At 40.1% G+C, this 21,288-nt stretch overlaps 1 protein-coding gene across 7 annotated transcripts in view; it reads left to right on the top strand.

Annotated features, from left to right (window-relative positions):
• Positions 1-21,288, top strand: part of LOC145996573 (osmotic avoidance abnormal protein 3-like) — a 188,202-nt gene that overhangs the window by 135,696 nt on the left and 31,218 nt on the right. For all 7 annotated transcript variants that reach the window (XM_083133076.1, XM_083133075.1, XM_083133078.1 and 4 more), the window contains exons 11-13: positions 13,322-13,547; positions 17,138-17,298; positions 20,765-20,865. In XM_083133076.1, the coding sequence (XP_082989202.1) occupies positions 13,322-13,547; positions 17,138-17,298; positions 20,765-20,865 (488 nt within the window). The remainder of the gene's footprint in view (positions 1-13,321; positions 13,548-17,137; positions 17,299-20,764; positions 20,866-21,288) is intronic.

Below are 21,288 nucleotides of genomic sequence, written 5' to 3'. Positions count from 1 at the left end.
AGGGATTCCATTGAGAAGCGAACAACCTCCGCACATGCAGATCGATGGTATGAAGTACAGCGATCTCCAGCACTATGAGGTGCTGATAGGGACTCACAATCACCGGTATACTCAGAGACGTTGTTGAAAATGTCCGCTATTGACTTCAAGACAAAGATGGCATCGGCGAAGCACTGATTGTCTGGTACGGTCAAATACCTCTGGCATGTCACCAATTGTCCCAGCAGCGGCACTAACACGAGCAACGAGGTCCTGAGCACTTTCCACAGGGGTTTCATACACGAGCCTTTTCATTTCTCCCCACACAAAGAAATCCAGTGGTGTGAGGTCGGAGGAACGAGGTGGCCACGGTAAAGGTCCACCCCTGCCAAGTCAACGATCGCCGAGTAAGGCCCTGGCTCCCCGGTCGAAATGTGCGGGGGCGCCGTCGTGTTGAAACCAGATACGTTGTCTACCTGCCAGTGGCACGTTTTCCAAAAGTTCGGGTAATACGTCATGTAGAAATACCCGATAATTCCCACCACACAAAGTAGAGTGCAAAATGTACGGGCCTATCAAGTGGTCACCTACTACGGCACGCCACACATTCACTGCGAACCTATGTTGATGATGGCGCACAATGATTGCATGCGGATTGTTCATATCCCAGACGTGGCTGTTGTGGCTATTGAACATGCCGTCCCTGGTGAACATTGCCTCATCGGTCCACAAAACTATTGTTGGGAAATCTGGAATGGCAAGAGTTTCTTGCACGTACCATTGGCAGAAATCCATGCGTAGGGGAAAGTCCGTGGGCAGTATGTGGTGCACCTTATGCAATTTGTATGTGTGCAATCCCTCCTCCTGAAGAACACGGAACACATTGCTATGGTGAGTTTGTGGCGTATGAGCAATGACACGTGTGCTGGTGCCAGGACGGTCTCGTATCGCGCCCGCAACACGTCCTCTTCAAATTGCACAGTGCGCACAGTGCGGGGTCTTCCACAATCCCACCTACGGGGTAGTAGAGATCCAGTTTCACGCAGTCGAGCATCAAGTCTTTGAAAGAGTGCATGTGCTGGTAACTGGCTATTGGGAAAACGTTCGTGATACGAACGCCGTGCTTCACGGCTGTTTCGGTTTGCCTCTCCACAAACGAGATGCATATCAGCAAGCTCGTGGGTAGAGTACTCCGCCATTGTCCTGTTCGAGAACTGCCCAGCAACAGGGGCACTTTCCCTCCGAGTGACGGATCACAACTACCGTTATTAGCACCCACGTAATGTCACACAGGTCCACGCAGTTGTTGCAAACCGAGAAAGAACACGGGAATACGTACTCTACGTACGTACAATATTCCTTGGCGCAATTCAACCAGACTAAACTCCACGCTGCGACACGCAGAACAGACATGAAGAACAACGGTCGACTACACTCTGTACGTAGTATCCACCAACGCTAATACGTAACAGGTGACCTACAGTTCCAGCGTCTCTAGTGGGGCTTTCTGTATCAATTAGCTGAAATCAATCTCAGCGTAATCTGACGGCATAGCGTCATTATCGGGTCAATTTCCTATTTCCCGAGTGTGGGACGGTGTCCCAGCAGTAGTGGAACATGTGAACATACGTCGTCATTTTTACTGCCTACATTCCGATCTCAACATTAACGTTATGTAGAAAATAGTAGTAATCAGGGGATTCCCCACTTTCTTTGAGAGTCCCCTTGCGCAATTTACACTGGGCCTCAATTGCTGCACCATTGTATTCGTCAGGCACGACTTTCTTTGTATTATTTTAATCCGACATTACCATCTTTCTTCCTTCTTGAGTTATTGTACTTTACACATGGTGTGAGGCGATTTTCGCACGCCTGTCACTTGCAAACGGTGCCGATTTCGACATTTTTTCACATGGCATTTTTTCCTTGTTTTTACTTGGCGATTCACCTCCCAAGCGTTGTAAACGGAATTTTGCACCACCCTGTATAGGTAATAGCACTAGATAGTGTATAGTGTCAATTAACATTGCATGGCGACTACCTCAAATACTTTCTCTTCTGAATTTCTCACTACTTTTCCTTATTCTCTTTATCTCCCTACAAAATTGATCTTTCTTTCATATCTCTATATAACTATAATCTCCTCTCCTTTCGCAAGGAACTTTTGCACTGGAAACATATCTCATGAACAACAATAAAGTTATTGCTTGTGAAACGTTTCTCAAAATGAAACCAAATACATAGATACAGTTTAACTGTCTGTACTTCATTTATTTGAATGAGTTGATAAGTTCCTTTTATGAACATTAGGCAAATCGGGACTGGAACTACAGTTTTAAGAGTGATCTGAATCACTGTGTGCCTCCACCGGGTATCGAACCCAAAACCATTTGATTGCAAGGCGACGATGTTACCATAACTCCATTTTTTTGTATTTAAAGGTATACCCCTGAGCGGAAGTATCCCTCGTTTTTCACTTCTTTCTCAAATTTTACATTTCTCAGTTTTTCTCAAGTTTCAGGTTTTCTTATTTGAACAAACACGAATATCATATCTTACCCGGGATTCAAACCCGGAACCCCTGGCGTCCAAGCGCACTGTGCTAACCACTCCGCCACGGAGGTCGACGTTCATCGGGGAGGCCAACTGTCTGTACTTGTAAGAAATCTATTCATGACAACTGTCTGGTGTTCTGCGAACAACATATGTGTCCTTCAGTCCATTTGCACTAAAAACACATATTTAAATAAACTTGCAATGAACAAATCTGGTGCCTTCATTATCTGTAATCAGAACAATATTTATTTCAATGAATTTGCAGTAAAGTTTCAGCACAATACAACACTTAAAATATAACTCACCTCGAAAGCAGACATTTATTATTAACAGAAGAATTACATTAAAATTAATTTGTTTAATTTTAACAAAACTGGTGCATAGGACTCTCAGGTACAAGCAATAACTTTATTGAGGGTTGTAAAATAGAAATATTTCTCGTATAAAATAGAGAGTTATAAACAGACGTTATATTTAGACTTGAAGAAAAGAATGAAGTCGATATTAGAAGAAGTTAGGGAATTTCTGACATCAAGAGTCATAAAACTAGTGAAGATAAATATGGAAATTTAAATCCTTTGCCTGAACAATAAAAATTCATCAGTTTTTTTTCCACAATCGAAGCTTGCAATCCTGAAAAATCGACGGCGATTGGGTAAATTATTAGCGAATCCGTTCCACGGAATGCTAACGAAATGTCAATAAGTATTAAAGAAAGAGAGAAGCGAAACAATTCACCATCCTTCCCTTGAAGAACACGCGATTCCTCTTTTGTTTACCGTTCTTCCGTTACGTCACCAGGTGGCAGCAGCGTCTCCTCCAGAATGGAAGTGGGTCATTGGAGGAAACTTGGAGGGAAGCGAAGAAACAATTGAAGAACGGAAATGGGTCAAGCGATGAAATATTAAAGGAAGACTTGAGGGACAAAAGAAGAAAGATTGTGGGGGGGGGGAGGGTGCAACCTCTTCTTACATAGGCTCTATTGTCGGTTGTTCTTCCTTTCGCAACACATTGGCCGACATTTTGAATAAGGCTCGAGTTTGACCAATAGCGGAGTAGACTTCATTGGCGTCATCCGCTGAAGAGATGCATTGTGGGCGCGGCGAGACTGTGTATGCTCTCCAATAACTTGACTCACTTATGCATTATATATTAAAGTGATCTTGCCCGTTTCGACCTCTAACATTTTATTATTTTCTGATATTTTTTTTTACATTAAATGTGTACACAGTGTTATCCTGAGACACGGTGGTGAGACACCGGGGGAATCGTGGAGGTGTCTGAACGGCTTGAGCATGGTAATGATCACCAGCGATGAATTCAAGGGGTGCTCCGGGTGAAATCCCTCCAAAAATAGAAACCCCCAGAAAATTTCAATTACCTGGCAGAACATTCGGACAATAGCTAAGAAATTTGACATCCATGTTCAATTTGACTTTCTTTCATTCGCTTTAATTTAGCGTAGAGCGTATTTTTTTCTTATAAAATTCAAAATAATGAATTAATTCAAATTATTTATCATCCTTTTTGATAAGTGCTAACTATTTCATTTAAATTCAACAATAGACACGTGTAGAGGAGCAGGACCTGGTGTAATAATGTAAGCTTCTATTGTTGTATCGAATTTCAACTTGGAGCTATTTTAACGGTCAGTCAACGCTTTTCTGTGCATTAGTGGTGGCGTGCTTGTGTAGTCTTACAGAAAATTACACTTAATTTAATTACATATCGAAGGTTTAACTTTGAAAAATATTATTTTTTATTAGTATTATTATTTGATGCCTGTGACACGCCCCGTAAGCAGTATTGCCGAGACAGAATGAATGAAGTGAAAACTGTCGGTCCGTCAGCACTTAGGCTATTTGCACCAGTCACATTATCCGAGGCCAACATCCTTTACCATAGCTAAAATCAACACCTGTCTCTAAACCTTGCTGACCTGTTTACCAAGGTACACGACGTGAAAGTGACATTTGGTTCTTACAATTGCCGAGATTCAGTATGCAAGCAATGCTGACGACTTGTAATCAAAGGATTTCGTGTTCCATCCACGGTGGAGGCACATATAACACCATTGTCCAGTCCAGATTAGCCTCTATGAATATAAAGTGGACTTAAAAAAATATATTTTGCAATGCCCAGGGGAGAACTTTACATAATGGTATTCTGTATTTGAGTTCTATTACAAACATATTTTTTATCGGGACATATAGTACGCATAACCCTTTTCAGTTTTCCTAAGCTATGAACCCAGTAGGTATTATTAACAAACTTCTGTGATGTAGATCTTATCACAGAACGCTACGACGTTACTGGTTCCGAGTTCGAATCCCGGCCTGGGCATGTGTGTTCATTGTGAATATCATCAATTTAATCATATCATCACTCATCCTTTTGGTGTTAAGGGTGACTCTCTACCAAGACATCGAAAAGTCAACCTCCCTTCCACCCTGGACTTCATTTTGCAGACTTGCGAGACTCTCGCATCTGCGGGGCTCGCGTTGTGTCTTTCATATATGTTTTGGATTGTCTCTTCATCTTACTCATGTTATCTCCATCGTCGCGATTAGCCATAATGCCAGGGAAGCGATGCAAATTAAATCAATCAATCATCATTGATCCTCGTCGTCGGATTAGCTAACAGTTGCACAAAAGAGGACGCTAAGTAGCAAAAATCAAATAGAATCGCTGAAACAATTTCTTCTTATTATTATTCCATAACCCTTTTTCGAATCTTGTAGAATAGTTATTTTACGATTGAACACACCTTGCAGAGTGTTTGTGTTTCGATGCACCCTGTATGCAGAACTAGTTGATTTTGCAGGAACAGATCACACAGTTTAATCCAGATGTGTTGTGGTGGAACTGAGGGAGTTGAGTGATCGTCGGCCTCGTGACAAAAGGGTCTGAATTAATAGTTATTGTTTGAGCACACATAGAGATAAAAACCGCACAAAAAGATAAAGCTATCTCGCTGTGGATTATGGAATTTGGAGGAATGACTCCACACGTTCTCGTTATCGGCAAGTATCGGTTGGAATTTATTTGCCTATAGCACCCGACACTTTTCTTTCATTATGATCGTTCGCGTGGCCCGCAAAAACGCCACGCGACATTTTCGCGGAGTCTAAGCAAAATTTGAAGTTTCCATGGCATTTGTACCAAAATTATCAATTAAGGCCGTATTTTGTATTACATAACAGGAACTTTTTATATTCTGACTTGAGCACTTTTGACGTGTCTTTTGGCCATATCTTGTGAGCTCACTGACGTCACCTTCGGCGCCATGTTTTAGGTTCCTCAATGTTCCTAACGTCTTTCAAAATGTCAGAGGAAGGGAAACGAGTGAGTAGGTTCTCCCGTTTTGAAAAGTTTAGAACGTAACGTTTGGTGTGTACGTGCTCTAATATTGTACAAATACTCAAAATATTATTGTCTTATTTTTTAATAAACAGCTAGGTAAGTGATATCAGTTTCAAAACAGTTAGGTGTAAACTAATTTAATAGAGACACCAAATTAGAAAACTTATGTTAACTACTTTTGTCATTTTTACATTTTAATTGAAAAATAATTGTTTTCCGTCATTACCCGCAAATTCGTACCTTGCCCCTGTAATAATTCTGAGGCCCATATTTTGAAAAATACGAAAATTAAAACTTACCATAGTTTTCGAGGTGAAAGTAAACCTCTTTTTTTAGTTCCCTAGCAACGTTCGTTTCCATGGTCAACAAGAAACATGTCAAACTCGAAGTAATTGTTGTACCTCTAAACATTTTATTAAAACAACCACAATGTAGATATTTTCGTGTTAAGTACCAATATCTATATCTCGACTGAATTTTCTTATGTGGATGTCACTCTCGTTTGAGGCACGTTTTCTAACTAGGTGTCGATTTTTTGCCCCTGTAACGGAGATTGCTAGTGACGTATAAAAGGGTATTTTCACCAGAGTTTTTTAAAACATTTTCTCGGTGTTTCCAGATAATTTCATGGAGGGTCGTAATGGAGCATTTTTTGCCTCCGGGGATTTCTTCACGGAAAACATTTATGTCATTGAATGAGTGGTTGGATTGTGGCTTTATAGACATTAGAAAAAATAATGTATTGGATGTAATTGTTGAATATATATATATATATATATATTTTGCAAAATCTATAAAATTTAGATATATAAATGAAGTGGAATGATCACCAACTAATATTAATCAATATTTTGAAGAACTTTCAATTCTTACAAACTTCTTAGGGCCTTCCCGATGGCGTTTTGGAATCGTCCTCGCCTTGTAGTTAAGGGGTTCCGGATTCGATAACCGGTGGAGACACATGGCACAGTGGTTTGGATCCAACTTTAAACTGTAGGTACAGTCTCAATTAGGCATTCTGTGCATAAAGTGGACTTAAAGCAACAAATGAAATCAATTATTACAAATTTTTAAGCATCGGTATAGGTTGCAATCGCTAAGATTGATATGTTGTTTTAAGTCCACTTTATGCACAGTAAGGCTAATCTGGACTGGACCTAGAGTTTAAAGTGGGATCCGAACCACTTGTGCCTCCACCGGGTATCGAACCCGGGACCCCTTGATTACAAGGCGAAATCGCTAAGAGTATCGGTATCGGTTCAAAGTGGTATCTGCCTTAACCACACACACAAACACACACATAAATGCCACAGTGTCGTGCACTGAGGAGTAGCTAGTCTAGCAGAGATAGATCAATCAATCTCACATCTCTAATTATTTTCAAATCACAATATTTGTTGTTTTGTTAAAGCCACAGTTCATATGCAATAATTTTTTCCACGCGCTTCTCGTCCCTCGGTGCGATCCGCGGGCAAAGCTGGCCTAGCACGCTCTTCCTGCGACTCACCAGTTCCAGGTGGAAACGACCGCCCGAAGGAAAAGTGAAGATTTCTACCTCCCTTGCCCCCTCTTCCCGCTGCAATGGTTGAAAGCACGTGCTTTCAGGTCCCCCAGTCTATCTCCTATAGGGCAGATAGTGGATTGGTTTCCCTTCGATTCCTTTGTAAATCCTCTTAAAGAACTCAGGGTAAAATTTTCTTCAGTACTTATGTTCTCTGTATTTACACCTTTTACATGTTGTTCAATATTTATGTATCATATAATATGGGATGTAGTTTTATTATTTATTAAATGGGAACTTATTATGTTCAGACAATAATGTTATGCTTTCTTTCTTTTCTTTTTTTCCCACATATGGAATATATAAAGATTAAATTACAAATATGTGCTCAGGCTCTCTCTCACTCTAGTTTTAGTAAAGTAAAAAGGTAAAGTGCTCCTCTGTGCTTAGCACCACGCCTTGAAGGCGTATATGGGGTGTGGGGGTAACGCCCCACACTTTCTTGATCCGGTTGTGAGTGGGGGTGGTGTGATCAGCATCATGCCCCTGACCGTCTTTACCCCCCAGGGTTTCCCCCAGGTACGCATGTCATTCGACTCTGGGTGAGCGCCGGGGTGTCCCTTCCAAAGTTAGAAAAGTTCCCGGATTTGAACCGGCCGGGGGTCGAACCCGGGACCTTTAGCATGGTAGTCAGACGCGTTACCGACTGATCCACCGCGGCGTTTTGGTAGTGGTTTAATTAAACATACTAATTAATATCTTTGCCTCTTAACAGTCATAAATACGGACGTATTTATGTGGGCAAGAGAACGCGCGTTCATATTGTTGTTGGTTTGGTTTATTTTACTTCCCTTCTGCCACATTTGGTTATCGCGAAAATGATGATGAGTGATGATATGATGAAATTGATGAAGGGACCTCATATGAACAATCCAGGTCGGTATTCGAACCCGTGATGAGCGCGCATTCTTGTCCTATGTGTTGTACTCTGCAGTGAATAATGAAATAATTTGGAATGAAAAATGTATCTCAGAACTCAAAAAGCCAAGTGAATATTATTGAAGAGACTACAAAAAAGTGTGTTTTGTTACCTGTTTTGTTTCTGTGCATAAAGTGTACTTAAAACACCAAATCAACCAACCGTGGGGGAATGGTTATCAAAGCGCGCTACGACACCAGGAGTTCCGGGTTCGAACCCCGACCTGGGCATGGGTGATCTTTGTGTTTGTCCCTTCATTACTTTTATCGTATCATCTTCGCAATTAACCAAATGTGACAAAGTAACAAAAATGAAATCAAATCATTGATTGATTGCTTGATTTGGTTTATTTTACTTCGCTTTTCCGCCACTTTTTGGTTAATCGCGAAGATACGATAAAATTGTTGAAGGGACACACACAAAGAATATCCATGGCCAAGCCGAGATTCCAACCCAGAATCTCTGGCCTAGTAGTCAAATCAAATCGTTTTTTTTTTATTTTCGAATGTGGGTGGGGTTACGTGTACTTTTTTTTAGTACTCATTCATCATTTTGTAATCTTTTCCTGTTATTGACATTCTTTTTTTTAAGGAATACTGGGCTCTAAAGGGGAAAAGGGGTATGGCCCACACCAACCCCCCTTGAGCACGCTACTGATTGCTACCCCGAGTGTGGACATCACCGCACGTCACTGAAATGTCATGTATGCTCATGTGAAGGTGGATTCGTAACGAATGCTTTTATTAAGTCGAAATGAAATTCCCAGCATGAATCGTCCTTCGTGTCATAGCCATGTCCCCTGTGGCAGTTCTCTCCATTATAAATGCTTAAAACATTTTCCTCGAATAAAAGGACAGTTAAATTGACGTTTGGATATCCCACAGTACGAGAAGTAAATGCAGCCCCTTAGAGTCACGCAAAGGGACTCTTTGCTTGTATCGAACGCCAGCAAGCTGCACGAAAATTTGTCCCCTTCACGTCGCATTTCATTTTCTTGCGTGCGAGAGAGGAAAACAATGACCTTGAGTACGTCGCGGGTGAAATATGATCCACGGCATCGATTACCAATGCTCTCAAGAACACTTGCAACGTTCACAGAGACATCTCTTGGCTGACGCGTGAAGTAAAGCCCCTTCCAAGTGGTTAACCGTCACGGAACAGTGTCATAAATATCGGGATGTGGCCACGAGCATCCGTTTAAATCATGCCACCTGAATGGAACCTCTTTCTTTTATTATAGAAAATCAGCAATATGTCTGTCGTAAGCCATTGTTGCTGTTCAGGTCTCCGAAACTGCAAGATAAAGAGAGATGAACTTTGATGGACTTTGTTCCATTCTAGCAATTCCCTCATGTCTCAAGCTTTGTTTGTAGGACACCAATAGCAGTGTTTGGTACGCCAAGGGTCCCGGGTTCGAATCCCGGTCGGGTTTGGTTGTTTGTGAATGTCCATTCATCCATTTCATCATTTCATCGCTCATCACCATCTTCGCAAATTAGCCAAGAGGCACAAAACGCGAAGTAAAATAAACTAAATCAAATCAAATCAAATCAAATCAAGCAGTGTTTGGTAAGTTAATCTGATAAGTTACTCTGAGTTAGTTACTTGGTTCAAATTGAGTTACAGTTACTAGTTTGTTAAAGTAACTCGGTTACAGTAACTGGTACTTGCAATGTGTCAGTTTTGAGATTAGGCTTCTGAAAATGGATTCAAATTTACGAACTAAATTTTGCGTGGAGAGGGTTATAGCTGGATAAGTCAGTAAGTATCTGAGCATGCACGAAACAATTACAGCAGCTTTACGACATGCCCATGGCCGGTGAACTGTAAAAATACCAGCCTCTCAAAGCAATTTATTCAATAGTTACAGCTTGGTAAACTTTGGGGGGAATTCATCATAACATTCGTATTTGCCGCTGCATTGAAAAAATGACGTGACCTTCACAAAATCAGCCCTGCTGCCCCAACCAAACTACTTATGAATCTGAAAGTTTGCAGGTCTCATGTGATATATGCATGCACAAACTGTAAAAGTTTCGTCAAAATGGAAGAGGGTCGGGCAGGGACCACTAGGCAAGTCGACTTAAAATGACCCATTTTTAGAGTTTTTTAAATCGTTAACATCCTGCAGCGTATGCAACCTCAATTACGATACTGTATTTGTGGATGCATAACTTCCAGGATAGGACGAAATAATTGCGGAGAAGGATGTGTTCCTTGATTGATTGATTAATTTGTTGTTTTAAGTCCACTTTACGCACAGAAAGGCTAATCGGGACTGGATCTATAGCTTAAAGTGGGATCAGAACCACTATGTGCCTCCACCGGGTATCGAACCTGATGTGTTCCTTGAATGTTATCAATTAGACCCTGGATTTTTATGTAATATCAAAGTACGAATTATGTACATAAATACGTAACACCAATTGATAAAACATGTACCTAAATATGTATTATCCAATATATATAAAGCCCCAATCCCACCACTGACTGACTCACTCACTCACTCACTGACATAAATGTTCTCCATGAAGGAAGCCCCGGAGGCCAAAAATGACCGATTACAAACCCCCATGAGGGCCTCCCCGATGGCGCAGTGGTAGCGTCGTCGCCTTGTAATCAAGGGGTCCCGGGTTCGATACCCGGTGGAGGCACATAGTGGTTCGGATTCCACTTTAAACTGTAGGTCCAGCTCTGATTAGCCTTACTGTGCATAAACTGGACTTAAAACACTAAATCAACCAACCAACCAACGACCCCCACATGAAATCGTCCCAAAAGGCCGAGAAAATTGAAAAAATCACTCAATCGGTCCTTACTTAAGGGTAAAAATGCCCTTTTTCACGTCCTTAGCAACCGTTGCCACGGGCATTTTTACAGCACACATTGTTTCCTTCAATTCTTAATTGTCGAGATACATTATATTTCTCAGAGATCAATAGCACACACATGAATGAACTCATGGTTTTGAAAAGGTGCCTCAGACAAGTGTGACATCTACATAAGAAGAATATTCTGTCCAGATACAATTACGTATAAATTGTTATACTCAATGCTAAAATATCTACATCGTTCTTGTTTTAACTAAATGTTTAGGGGTATAATAACAAACAATTCTTTAGAGCTTGCCGTACTTGTTGTTGTCCATGGAAACGGACGTTGCTAGGAAACTTAAAGAAAGTTTATTTTCACACCGAAAACTACAGTAAGGAAATTTTGCTAGACTTTTTGAATTTCAAAACATGATCATTAGAATTTATTACAGAGGAGAGGTAGGAATTTGAGAGGGAATGACGGAAAACAATTATTTTTCAATTACGTTTACAAATGTGAAAATGACAAAAGACGTAAATATTGTTTTTTCAATATAATGTCGCTATTGAATTCGTTTATGCAAGAAATCTAACTAACTACCTTGAAACGGTTATTGCTTACTCAATTTATTATTAAGAAAATACCATATTAGAGCCCGTACACACACAAAGTTACGTTCAAAACTTTCCAAATAAGCGAACCACGTCGGCGAGCTCACGTATTGACGGAAAACAATTATTTTTCAATTACGTTTACAAATGTGAAAATGACAAAAGACGTAAATACTTCTTTTCCAATATAGTGTCGCTATTCAGTTCGTTTATATGAAATATCTAACTTTTTTGAAACGGACAATACCCAGTTTATTTGAATATATGTTGAATATTTGTACAATATTAGAGTACACACATAAAGTTATTTTTTAAACTTTTCAAATTAGCAAACTTATACCCTTGTTCCCCTTCATCTAATACAACATCCAGACATTTTCAAAGTCATTGAGGAACCCCATCTATAACATCATTGCTTCCACAACGTGGCCGAAGGTCACGTATGCAAGCGTACAAGACGTGGCCAAAGGCCACGTCGAAAGTATGCGAGTGAAAAGGATATGTAGCTGAATTTGTAGTATGAAAGAATATGTAATGTAAATAATAATCGAGTATCGAAGCAATTTCAAGAATTCTGGTATAGATATTTATTTGAACATATGCAACATAATTTTAAGGACATAAGTTGTTCAAATTAAAATTTGTGTCAAATTTATAAACTCAAGAAGAACACCAACAAGTGGGCAATGCATAACAGCAATGCAAGTCAGCTGCAATATACCGAGGGTCAAGTATCAGAGTGCGTTTGAGCTACTGCACCTTAGCAGCACAGCGTTGTTGAACACTTGCAGCTTTCAAATTCGGCGCAGTCGTCAAATTTTCGACTGCGTTGAGGAAAGGGGGGGCTCTTTGTAACTTTCGAAACAATTTGTAAGATAAAGCGTCTACAAAAATAACAATAGATTGAAAATACATAGCTACTTTTGTACTTTCTGTACAAGGGAAAAAACATATTGTGTAACTCTACGTACAGGAAAGCAGCTTTCTTGTCAACCAATGTCAAGTTTCTAGGTGCTTTGCTTAAACCTAAAAGCGAAACGAAAATATTTAACCAGAAGTGTGTGTGTTTGTGTGGAGGGGAGGAGAAACTTCAGCATATTTCGAAAAATAACAGTTCCCGTATATTCTTTATGGTATTCAGCCTGTCTTTAGACTTGGCAATCAATTTTAGGTGACCGTAAGCACTATGCATCTCATTGATTAGAAAACATGACATCACATGAGCTACACATTTTGTTCGTCATGTTTCAGAGATCAAAAATGTAGTAAAAAGGATCAAGTTACGAAAAATTTACCGAAATATGCTGTTTTATGGAAAGTAAATTAGCAAATATGTAAAATATGTAATGTCCTGACAAATATGTAAAAATATGTAACATAAAACTAATGCAAAATCACGTACGTCATATAATTCGTTGACATTTTCCTGTTGAAGGTAAGTATCTAGAAAGGAATAGAATATGTAATTACGTACAAATCGGGGCTCTAGTCATGATATCACATCTTTGTTTCATGCAGGTTGAAGAAACTGCGAGGCGGCATGGTGGGAGGGGAAAGGGCAGGGGACAAGGAGCTGAAGGAGAAGAGGCTGAAGAAGAAAAGGGCCGCCGAGAAGCGCCTGGAGGCCCTGGCGAAGGTCCTCGGAAGGGTGGACGACGACGATGGGATAATGCTCAAGGTGTACGATGACATCCAGGAGGAGCTCAAGGTGAAGACGGAAGCCTTGAAGAAAAGCAAGCAGAAGGTAGGTTCCCGTCATGGTTGTTGAAGGTCCAGGGACTCATGCCTTCTAATGGGTTCCATGGGGTTCCCCAACAGCACCGGAACATTTTTTTCTCTCTAACAATTTCAATTCGGTCCAAGTTGCGTGTTTCACTTCAACACGGAAATTGAACAGGATTTAAATTGACCCGGAAGAAAGGTCCCTGCGCCGTATTTAAATTCGTGCAACATAAAAGGTTCCTGGACCGAATTGAAATACTTTCCAGATAAAAAGGTTCTTTAGGGTCCAAAACTAATTTACGCTTGCTGGTTTTCTCTCCTGGACCGGAATTGCATTTATTTAAAATTCTGGACCTTTAACAACTCTGGTTCCAGTCGGCAATATACCACGTGACCCTTTGATTATATTTAAGGCCAGGATCTTTATGTAACCAAAACATGCAAGGAGCCATATTAAAATTCAACTGCCTGAGCTGCAGTCACTCTTTCGAGAATCAGTAGAGCGTACTTGAGAAAAGTTGGCAGCATATTATGTATAAGCTACGAGGAAGAATAATAAATATGTTCAACAGTCTGTTATTTTTATCACGATAGAGTTAGTATAGTTTTCCTCAGGCGCCATGTTGAATGAATATTGAACCTAGTTTCTTGTGTTTTATGTACAGAATGTATTTAATTTCGTCCATCCCTGTTCCACTTGTATACAAACAGTCTTATGCTTTCGAGGGACGTTTCAATCTTCATGGGTTAAAAACAAGCTTAAGTGAAGTAAAGTAAAGAACCTGCTACAATTAGATATTAATTATCAGATTTTTGGTGAAGTCCAATTTTGAATTACAGCCTCTACCAAAAGTTTAAGATCACCTTGTCAAGTGTTTTTCAGACAAACAGAAAAAGTACATATGCGAGTCCTTTTCATGAATAAACACTTTAATACACAATTGGAATTATTATGTAATGTTATTGAAAGGTACAACAAGATAAAGAAAGTGTAAGGGCATATTAATGCACTTATAACTAATAGATGCAACTAAAGGTACAATTTGTAAAACCATTAAATCCGAACTTTGAAAATATAATTGGAAACAAACATTTCTCCTGAAATTAGACGAATGAAGTGTGACATTCTAATAGTCAACAGGCCCACCTTTAAGTTTCAATCACATTTGCACACGTTTTCTCATGCTGCTGACCAATTTCTGGCATTCATGGGGCGCAATCTCATTCCATACTTCGGAGATCTGTTCACGAAGTTCCTGGACATTCCTTGGCTGGCGTCTGGCTACACGAAGACCAATGGTATTCCATAGGTTTTCAATAGGATTCAGATCCTGACTTCGTGCTGGCCAAGGCAACAATGCAATTTCCCTTGCTTGAATCCAAGCCATTGTTGCTGCTGACGTGTGGCAAGTCCCGTTGTCCTGCTGGAAGACGAAATACCTGTTGTGGAGCTTCTGGGCGGACGGGAGCATGTTATCTTTCATTGTTTCGATGTATTCTCGTGAATCCATGGAGTCAGGAATGAATGTCAAAATCCCTGTCCCTGCAGTAGACATGCATCCCCAGATCATGACTGATTGACCCCCACCCTGAGCAGCTTGCACGAGACATTCGGGGAGAAGTTTCTCGGTTGCTGTCCTCCAAACTCTCACTTTTCGGGAGCTGTACACCACGAATCTAGATTCATCACTGAAAAGAACTTTACCCCAATGTTCCATGGACCAGTTTCTTTTATTTTTGCACCACTTCACACTATTTCTCTTATGTACATTGTTGAGCAATGGCTTTTTGAGAGGAGCGTAAGACGTAAGACTACACGAAATGGTCAACTTTGAGACCCTTTTATTAGTGGAATCTTCAAATTCCCTCATTATCGCTGGAAGAGGGGATTTACGTTTATTCGCCGGCCCGTGTGGCGGAGTGGTTAGCAGATCTACGACGCTAGGGGTCCCGGGTTCGAATCATGGCCTGGGCATGGATATTTGTGTGTGTCCATTCATCAATTTCATCATCACTCATCCCCATCTTCGCAAATTAGCCAAAAGTGGCACAAAAGCGAAGTAAAATACAGCAAATCAAATCAAAAATCAAATTTATGGTTATTCTTTGCCACTCTCGCGATAATCCGGTCCTCGCGTACAGACGTTACCTGGGGCGGCCGCAGCGTGGTTTATCAACCACTGCACCTTGCTGCTTGAATTTGTTTATTGTGTTCGTCACGCAGGTTTTAATTACATTCAATGCGACTGCAAGTTCTCAATAAGACCTACTGCATCTGTACATACCAATTATTTGCCATTTCACGGCCACGGGCACAGATTTTTCCCCCATTAACACGGAGCTTGCGATTCAAACAGCCTGTTTATTATCAAGCGTAACGAAAACAGGTTTGGACTTGCACAATACTGCTACTCCAGATATGTCTTTCTGCGCCATCTACGGACACACATTTCAACTAATTACTGATAAAATTTGTTCCCTCAAGCGCAGTCGCTGAGGAAGATATTGTTATCTGAAGACCTCTCAGTTTTCGCTGTATTTGTTTTATTTTGCGAATTTTAGAAAAAAAAATATAAAACACGAGAATTTGTTTTTGGATTTTTTGCCCCAAAACCTTCGTTCATGTTCCATAATACTGGAAAGAAATCAGTACTGTCATAACGACGTCGGTTACGTGTATAGACATTCATCTGTACTTCAAAATTCTGGATATTTCAGTTAAGAAATTTGATTTTCTACTTTCGTATCTCAAGAACTACAAGACGTATACCAATATTTTTTCGGCAATATATGCCTCACACACTATATTACATCCATACAATTTCACTCCATATTTGTACCAAAAAACTTCCTGTCAGGATTCATTTATATGGAAAAAGTTGGTGGTCTTAAACTTTTGGTAGGGACTGTACCTTACGTGAACTTCGTAGAAACTTAAGTGCAAAATGCAGGTTGGACCAGAATACGAATCCAGGTTTCTAGCATTCCCGCCATTGTTCCACCAACTGAGGTACAAAGTAAGACTAGATTTATGATGCTTGTGAAATAAGTTTACCGAACTTCAAGGTTTCGATACCTGGTGGAAGTACATAAGGTTCGGATCCTACATGAAACAGTAGTCTCAGTCCCGATTAGTCTATTTGTGCATAAAGTGAACTTAAAACAAAACAATTCTAACTCAAATGGCTCAGCTGTTAAACGAGCCTGCTCAAAATAAGCAACAATTTAGAAATTTTAGTTTACTAATACATGCTAAAATGCACAGAATTAGTGTCAGTGAAAGAAACATGAAAAAATTTGCATGGAAATAATGCATGATTAATGCATACAATATCTAATAGTTACATATGTGAATAACGGCCATTATGTTTCAGTCAGGATGGAAAACATTTGTTTGTGTACGGTTAAGAACTACATAAAAGTACGGTTCTCCATAATTTATTCTTTAAAAATGTATTGCCCTACCCATCCTAGGTAGGCAGTGTCCATGGAGAAAATAACGATTACCGTTAACGTAACTTCAACCTGTATTCGTGTACGAGATTAACGTTGGAAATCGAATCATGGTTTTTGGGTACTCTTCCATGATTTCACTGGTTTACTTTCTCGCAGGTCCGCGTCATGGAACGAGAGGTCAGCGACTTGCAGAGCGAGTTCGAGAACGAGAGGACAGACTACCTTGAAACTATAAGGAAGCAGGACCAGCAGATCAAGTTGCTCCAACAGATCCTCGAGAGGATTCAGCCAACCGTTCGGAAGGACTGCAATTACAGGTAACCACAGACGTACACGAGTCCATAAAATTATCAGTCTACTACTAACCACTCAAACCTGAGTTTCGTACTGGCCCGTAGCTAGATGTTATGGCGCCTTCCCTCCCCCTCCCCCCGCACTAACAAGCATAACATTTTATGTGCGACCTTAGATATTTTCTTCTTAAAACCATTGTTTGTGGTAAAAACATCCTATAATTTTGAAATGAGGAAACAAAGAAAACTCATTAAAAAAATAATTAAGTAGAAAAATGTATGTTAGTTTTGTGTACGATAAATTTCAAATATTTTCTTTCATCTGGGCACTGATTGAATAACATAACCAGATGTCGGGCACAACTGCTACTGCTCTCTGACACGACCAATGTTGCCATTATAGCTCGTAATTTCGAATAAAAAACATATATCATAATTAACCCCATAAAATCGTATTCAATGCATAAAATGTATAAACATTTATTGTTCTTTTATCAAATCGAATAATACCCACACAGACCATCGATGCACATTCGAAAATGTTTACAACCGACTCCACAGTTGTTTTTATCCATGTTTGTTTTTACTTCGTACAAAAACATTTTTACACCTTAGTAACTTTTTCCACACTGAACGTTCATGTAGAGATTGATTTTCTTGTGTAATGTTTTTAAAATATCCAAATAGGCAAAGCTGGACACATTGTATTTAATGATTCGTAGTTTGCATTTCTGATTTTAAAAAAAGTTTAACATATTTTATAATATTTCAGTTATGTCTTAGTGTCTGTGGAACATCTTTAAAAATGTATTATTAATAATACTTTGGAAGACAGAAAATTCCAATAGTGTGTTGCCATAACATACCTCTGCAAAATTGAAATTTCTCCGCTGCATATTCTGACTCCGTTCTCTGTCAAAAATTCTTTAAACGGCGCCCTTCCTAGGTTGCAGCCTGATCCTCGCTACGGACCTCCTTGACTACTAGTTTTCGTTGCAACCGATACTTAATGTTATACTAGTTAGTATACTCACAATTAACTAATTTACACAGCGGCAAATAAAGGGTGACGCTTTCTTAAGACACCCAATTGTCAACCTCAGTTGCACTGCACTCTGAACTGCATTTGACAGATTAACGAGGCTCTGGCGTCTGAGCTCAAGGCCATAAGGAACTTTGTTGTGTGGTGTCCATGTGTCTTTATGATTGTCCATTCATCTGTTTCACGCCCTGAAGCACTTTACGGTTGCGCTCTTTATTAGTTGCACTGGGCCATCAGCAGCGCTTGTTATTAGCGATCTTGGTTATTTCCCTTGGTTGTTGTTTTAGGAGGAAGCGCTATTGTCAGATTAGACGCCCCTAAAAATCCTATGCAAAGAGACAAGAGTGGCAGAAAATAAACCAGATCAATAATCAGCTGTACTCTGCTCAGGGATTCTCTGGAGCGATCGAACGAAAGCAAGTTTCTGCGCAAGTAGTGACTCGAGAGGGTTAGACCAATGAACGCGTGAGAGGGGAAGTGAGTGCATGTTAGCAGCTTCGCTCTACCCACTCGCTTTGGCACCTTCTCTACCGTTATGTACGCCCTGTTCCACAGATTCCCGATACAGAGTATACACATGTTTCCCCCCACAAAGCATCACGTGAGGCAGTAGTGTCTGTATCACTCAATGTCTTGCTTCTGAAGCCAGTGGGAAAGCTTTGTTGGTCAAAGTAATACTGCCGGGCACTGTTTCTGCTAACAAAAGTGCATCACACTGAGCGAGAAAAATCTCTCATGATCGGTCCGTGCGCTGCCATAGCAGGTGATATTGTCAGACGCAGAAAATATACTTAACTGACAACCAATACAGACAGAAACGATAAAAGGTGTAATTTGCCTCTGAAAAGTGCAACCACAACTGAAAAAATGTTTGAGAAACATCATTTCCAAATGGGAACAATGATATGCTTACTTTTGACGCTTTTGAATGTATTGGCCAATCTCGGGCAAGGTGTGACATCACAGACCTCCACAATCTTTGTCACGTGATTGATTTTTGATTCAGATTGACTGTCTCAGCCAGTAGAGAAACCGTGTATAGTTTGCGCAACTTCTTGGAAGCAAGAAGACAACTGAATTCAACTATTGTTATATGGCTATTAAAGCCCCTATCACACGGAACTGGATTTCTAGCAGGAATGCCCTAGTTGGCTCTGAACTAACTTTCTAGGTAGCAATCATGGCCTCCTGGCTGACTGCTTGACTGGTTTGGAGGAACAGGACATTTTCTAATTGCTACTTGCTTTCCTCGACTGGATTCTGTGGAACAGCCAATCAGAGCAAAGTTTCGCCATGTGAAGATAATCTGTGAGTGTGCAAAGGAGCGTTTTTGTCTGTGGTTTCCGAGTGTTACTCCAGCAATGTATAACGTATACAGCATGAAAGGCGCGTTGAGTTATACCATCTATGCCGAGTGCACGGTGTTTACATTTCAAACAACTAAAATATGCTTCCATACGTGTACAGTAAAAGTTGTGAAATATGTATTTAAGCAGCGCCAATGTTTTGTACCTAATAACGTTTTACACGAAACGTTATTCCTCTCGGTTGAATAGTTATCGGCTTTTAAAAATGTGAAGTGATACATTGTTTACTTCTCACGCGGCGCCATTACAACTTCCCTCGTATGGGAACAAAAGTCTATCGACAAGTACGCTGATAAGTATCGTGTGAGGCGAAAACTAGCAAATTGATAGCAAGTCCAGCGCGAACTAGGACATACCTCCTGGAAATCCAGTTCCGTGTGATGCTTACTTAACCAGCAGGTCATTTTAGTAAGAAATTCAGTATTATACGTACTTTCGTTAAACATTATAAATATGTTTTTAATACCGTGAACTCTTTTTCATTCTAACTCGAAGGTGACACGAAAAAGTTCGAATTATCCAAAATTCGAATTAAAAATAGTCCAAGTAAGTTCACAGGCTTAATCAAGCCAAGATTGTTTTAAGAGGGAAAACTTGCTTTTCATAAGTTCTACACTGACATTTTTCTCATTTATGAAAAACTCGAGCTTACATTTTAATATCAAAAGTAACTTTATAGTCCACTTTTTTTAAAATATCGTAAGGTCTTTTTATTGGTCATTGTTCAGAGTCGTTATGCAATTAATATTAGAGCCCTGCTTGTTGATGTAATATTTGCTCTGTTTTCCCCTCATTGTAAACGCCTTTGTACATGATATTGCTACTGCATATATTCTCTGCAAGGACAGTATAGCATTTTTTAGACTAGCGAGTCTCTGGCGCCTGGGCTGTGTGGTCTTCCGTAAGGTTCGTGTTTTGTGCTGTCGTTGTCTGTTTGCGATTGTCCTTTCATCTTATCGCCATTCACCCTCATCTTCGCGGTTAGCCAAAAGTGGCAGAAAAGCGAAACCAAATCAATCGATCAACCAATCAAAGTAAGGACAGCGTAAGATCTACAATCTTCTTCTTCTGACCTTTGCAGCAACATCGACAAGATCAAGCAGGAGGCTGTGTGGAGCGACGACACGCAGAAGTGGAAACTTCCTGAGCTCTTGGTTATGAGAACAAAGCTTCCGCCCGCAGGTAAACATTCTACTTTTCTTATTCTACTAAGCTGTGAAATATTACCTTGCTTATAAATAAGAGTAAGTGGTTACTGAAGTGAGGATTACAAAAAAATATCTAAAAACAAAAAAAAATATGCACTCTTGCAGTGAGGATTGAGACAAGCATTGTTCAGAGATAATTAGCCGATAGATTGTTATTACAAATTTTAAACAATGTTTATCGTAAATTAGTATGTTATATTTGTAGAGTAGCGGTGGTCTAGTCTGCGTTCCTGCATAAGGTGTCTGGGGATCACCCAACCTCCACAAATGGCCTAGGTTGTGAATACTTAGAGCCCCATATCTCCACAGCCTCCGTTGAGTCTTCATGGGTTTGGGGAGATGTGTAGGGAAAGATTGAACCTTTTACTTTTTATGTTACATTTGTGGAGGAAGAATT

This window comes from Lepisma saccharinum, chromosome 12 (assembly GCF_977018435.1).
Source record: "Lepisma saccharinum chromosome 12, izLepSacc3.1, whole genome shotgun sequence".
NCBI classification, from domain to species: Eukaryota; Metazoa; Arthropoda; class Insecta; order Zygentoma; family Lepismatidae; genus Lepisma; species Lepisma saccharinum.
Note: the sequence above shows the minus strand (reverse complement) of the source record. Positions and strands in the feature narration are given on the sequence as shown.